The 3,579-nt window shown below is 35.1% G+C and overlaps 1 protein-coding gene across 1 annotated transcript in view; it reads right to left on the reverse strand.

Moving 5' to 3' along the window:
- Window positions 1-2,944: 2,944 nt before the first annotated feature.
- The window catches only part of LOC109180729 (protein FAR1-RELATED SEQUENCE 5-like), a 2,187-nt gene continuing 1,552 nt past the window's right edge, over window positions 2,945-3,579 (reverse strand). Inside the window, exon 4 of the mRNA XM_019330439.1 lies at window positions 2,945-3,579. This exon is cut by the window's right edge and continues 379 nt beyond it. Coding sequence (XP_019185984.1) covers window positions 2,945-3,579 — 635 coding nt within the window.

Genomic DNA, 3,579 nt, shown 5'->3' on the forward strand with positions numbered 1-3,579 from the left:
TATTCACCTATATATAAATTATTACAAGGAACAACACACAACCGAGCATCAGGTCATTGAAATGGCTATCTCTCACTTTTCCGCAAGTAGAGAAGAATCCTCTTCATTTATTCTTCATCTTCTCTGGCATTTTCATCTTCATCGCCCTCCAGCTTGCAGTGACTTTAACTAAATACAAAAACAACACATTCTAAACCTGAAGCGTCATTTGTCATTCTCATGTTCGAGCTCATCATCTAGTTTCCAAACAACACCCAAAAGGCTTAGAGTTGAGCAATTGTTGGTGGCTGGTGATGTGTGGGATGCTGCCGGAACCAGAAGAAATCTCTTCAAAGTACTAGAAGAAATAAATATGTGCAATCGTTTATGTATGTATCATTTTGCCTGCAAATTATTTCATAATTCAACGAACGCACTTTAAATTTTGCAGTCGCGCATATTATACTTATCTTTAACGCACATTATATTAACTAATAATTAAATGCATATTAGAGAACGAAAGAGTTAAATATTGTCTTTGTACGCATATTAACCTTTAATGTCGCGTAAGTTAAATGTTAATCGACGCATTTGAAGACGTTGGCATTTACCACGGACCAAAGTTTCTATACATAAACCAACGCACATTATGTTTCTGTATCACGCATATTAAGGTTTAATGTAGCGCACTTTAAAAGTGTAATCAACGCATATTAAGAATTAACTTCACGCAGGTAAAGTAGCAATAACACTCATAATAACGGGCTTAAGTTGCGCATATTAGTGATTAAATTGACGCACTTCCGTTTAATAATACCCGGTCGAACATTTTCATATCAACAGTCGCATTCTGCTAGACCTAAAGTTGTCACATACGAACAGTCGCATTCGTTTAAGAACTTGCTATTTAAATCCAAAATTATTCTCCACTCAAACCTGTCTCCTTCAAACATATTTTTGCTTTTCTACTCTACCTTGTAAAGAGAGTTTCAATGGCAGTCGAACCCCACACCGAAGTAGTTGGAAACCAAATCCGAATAGGACTGCGCTGGAATTCAATTAGGGTTCGAGTGCTACGAGTCGTTCGTTTGCCAGAAACCAAAGGTTCTGAAAGAATCCGATCTATAGAGTGTGTACTTCACGATGTAGAGGTATTATTTTTGTTTAGTGTAATATAAATCTTACGGAGTAATATTTTATATTTATAAAATTTACTGTTGATGCATATGTTTTTTTGTGTTTTTTTTTTTGTTTTTAAATAATTTCAGGGGACTTTTATTCATATGCACATTCCACAACCGTTTGCGGAAAGGCGCGGCAACAGATTTGTGGAAGGAAAAGCTTATATACTCATTAGATTTTAGGTGGCCTATAGTACCTACAGAAACAAGACCTCTAGTCTCTGGTATATGCTGATGTTCTGTGAGAGAACTGGTGCTATATTACTGAAAGACGATGCTGAGTTCCCAACATATGCTTATGACCGAGAAGATTATGATTTCGATCAAGAGGTGATCTACTGCATACTTACATTGTTTTTCCCTTTTTTATATAATTTTATTGATGTATTTACAGTTTAGTAACTTTTTCACGATTTGATGGATGAACAGGTTCCTGACGCTTCTGTTGGAAACTTGGCTAATGAGGATGTAATCAATGAGGAGGCTGCGTAATAAGGATGAATATTGACGAAAATATCAAGATTTTTATGCGCATTATGTGATTACTTGTTGTTATTTTCGTCATACAAATTATGAATTAATAAAATTTATATATTATCATTTTATGTCTATTATGTGATCTATTATGTTATCATTAACGCATATTCTACTTGCTTTTTTTTTTTTAATAAAATATAATAAACGCATCTTAGAATGGTATTTCGCGCACTCTAATTGGTTTCGCGACGCACATTAAATTTTTGTATTTATTAATAAAATATAATAAACGCATCTTATAATGATATTTGGCGCACTTTAATTTGTTTCCCGACGCAAATTAAACTGTTGGATTTATTAATAATATATAATAATTGCATATTAGATTGATATTTTGCGCACTTTAATTTGTTTCGCGACGCACATTAAACTTTTGGCTTTAAAAAATCATTTATTTTGATGAAAATTAATTAAATTTATATTTACACGCATGTTTATTTCATAATCAAATAAACGCACTTTAAGTTTTCTAGTCGCGCATATTAGAATTATCTTTAACGCATTATTTATTAACTAATAAATAAACGCATATTATAGAAAGAAAGTGTTAAATACTGCCTTTGTACGCATATTAAGCTTTAATTTTGCGCAAGTTAAATGTTAATCGACGCATGTAAAGACGTTTACCACGGACCAAAGTTTCTATACATAAACCAACGCATATTTTGTTTCTGTACTACGCACATTAAGGTTTAATGTAGCGCACTTTAAAAGTGTAATCAGCGCATATTAAGAATTAACTGGACGCAGGTAAAGTAGTAATAACACGCACATTAAGTTATTAGCAGTGATTGTTAAACACAAATCAGTCATAACAACAAAAACTAGTAATGGCTGGACATTAAATTCAAGTATCTCAATTGTAAAAAGCCTTCTGAAATGAGTTAACTAAGTAGTTGTGTTTCATATTTGCTATCCATTTTCGTTCTCGACTTTAAAGGCGTTGAAAAAATAGTCTGCTATGCCTTTTTCTTACCCTTTTGCTTGTCCTTATTTTTAGGGTTAAGTGGGCAAGTCCTGGTGTCATGGTGATCTCCTCTAACACCACAAAAATTGCACTTCCTGCCCTCTTGTTTTTCCATTGCCAACTCCTTGCTGCTTTTGATACGCTTGCCGTTGCCCTTGTTCTTTGCATGTTTCGGTGGAAGTATGTTGATCTCTGAAATTTCTGTTGATTCACAATATGATTCTATAACAGTCCTCCTGCTGTGCTGAGGGGACAATTTCTCCTTTCCTGACAGTAGCAGCTATTTCTGTTCATCAATCACTTGGGAAAATGCAGTCAATTGCTCCATGTTTGATCCTGCCAGATCCATACAACAGTGTATATCAAACCACACTTTGTTCAGCAACATCTTCTTTTCATCCTTTGGTCCATTCTGATCGTAAATCACACCATCTATTTCAAACGTAGCTTTTAAAGATGCATCCTTAGTCCACCGATTAACCACATACTTCAGAGGGATCCTTTCAAGGTCTCTAAAGACCACAAATATGTGTCGACACAACAGTCCAACCATCTCAAACATCTTGCAACTGCATTTGGCCTCATGGTCATTTACATTGGGCACCACAGTAAATCTTTTGTTCTTTCCTTCCATAATATCATAGTGCCACATTCCACCGTCTTCTCTAACACTCAACACCATACATTTGAAACAGGAGGCACATATTTCTTCCTGAACTTGATAGAAAACAGTAATGGTGTAGACGATTGAAGCGTGCTTTTCAATTCCCAGAGGCGTTTTCATATCCGGATTGTAGCCTTCGTTGTCACTGTTGAGCTTTGCGTTTGTGTTACGTTGTGATCTAAGAGCACTGTCAAAGTTCATCATGAATTCAACTAGGCTTGATTGGGGACCAGTAAAACGGTTGTACGTGT

The sequence above is a fragment of the Ipomoea nil genome, unplaced genomic scaffold (genome assembly GCF_001879475.1).
Source record: "Ipomoea nil cultivar Tokyo-kokei standard unplaced genomic scaffold, Asagao_1.1 scaffold1034, whole genome shotgun sequence".
NCBI classification, from domain to species: Eukaryota; Viridiplantae; Streptophyta; class Magnoliopsida; order Solanales; family Convolvulaceae; genus Ipomoea; species Ipomoea nil.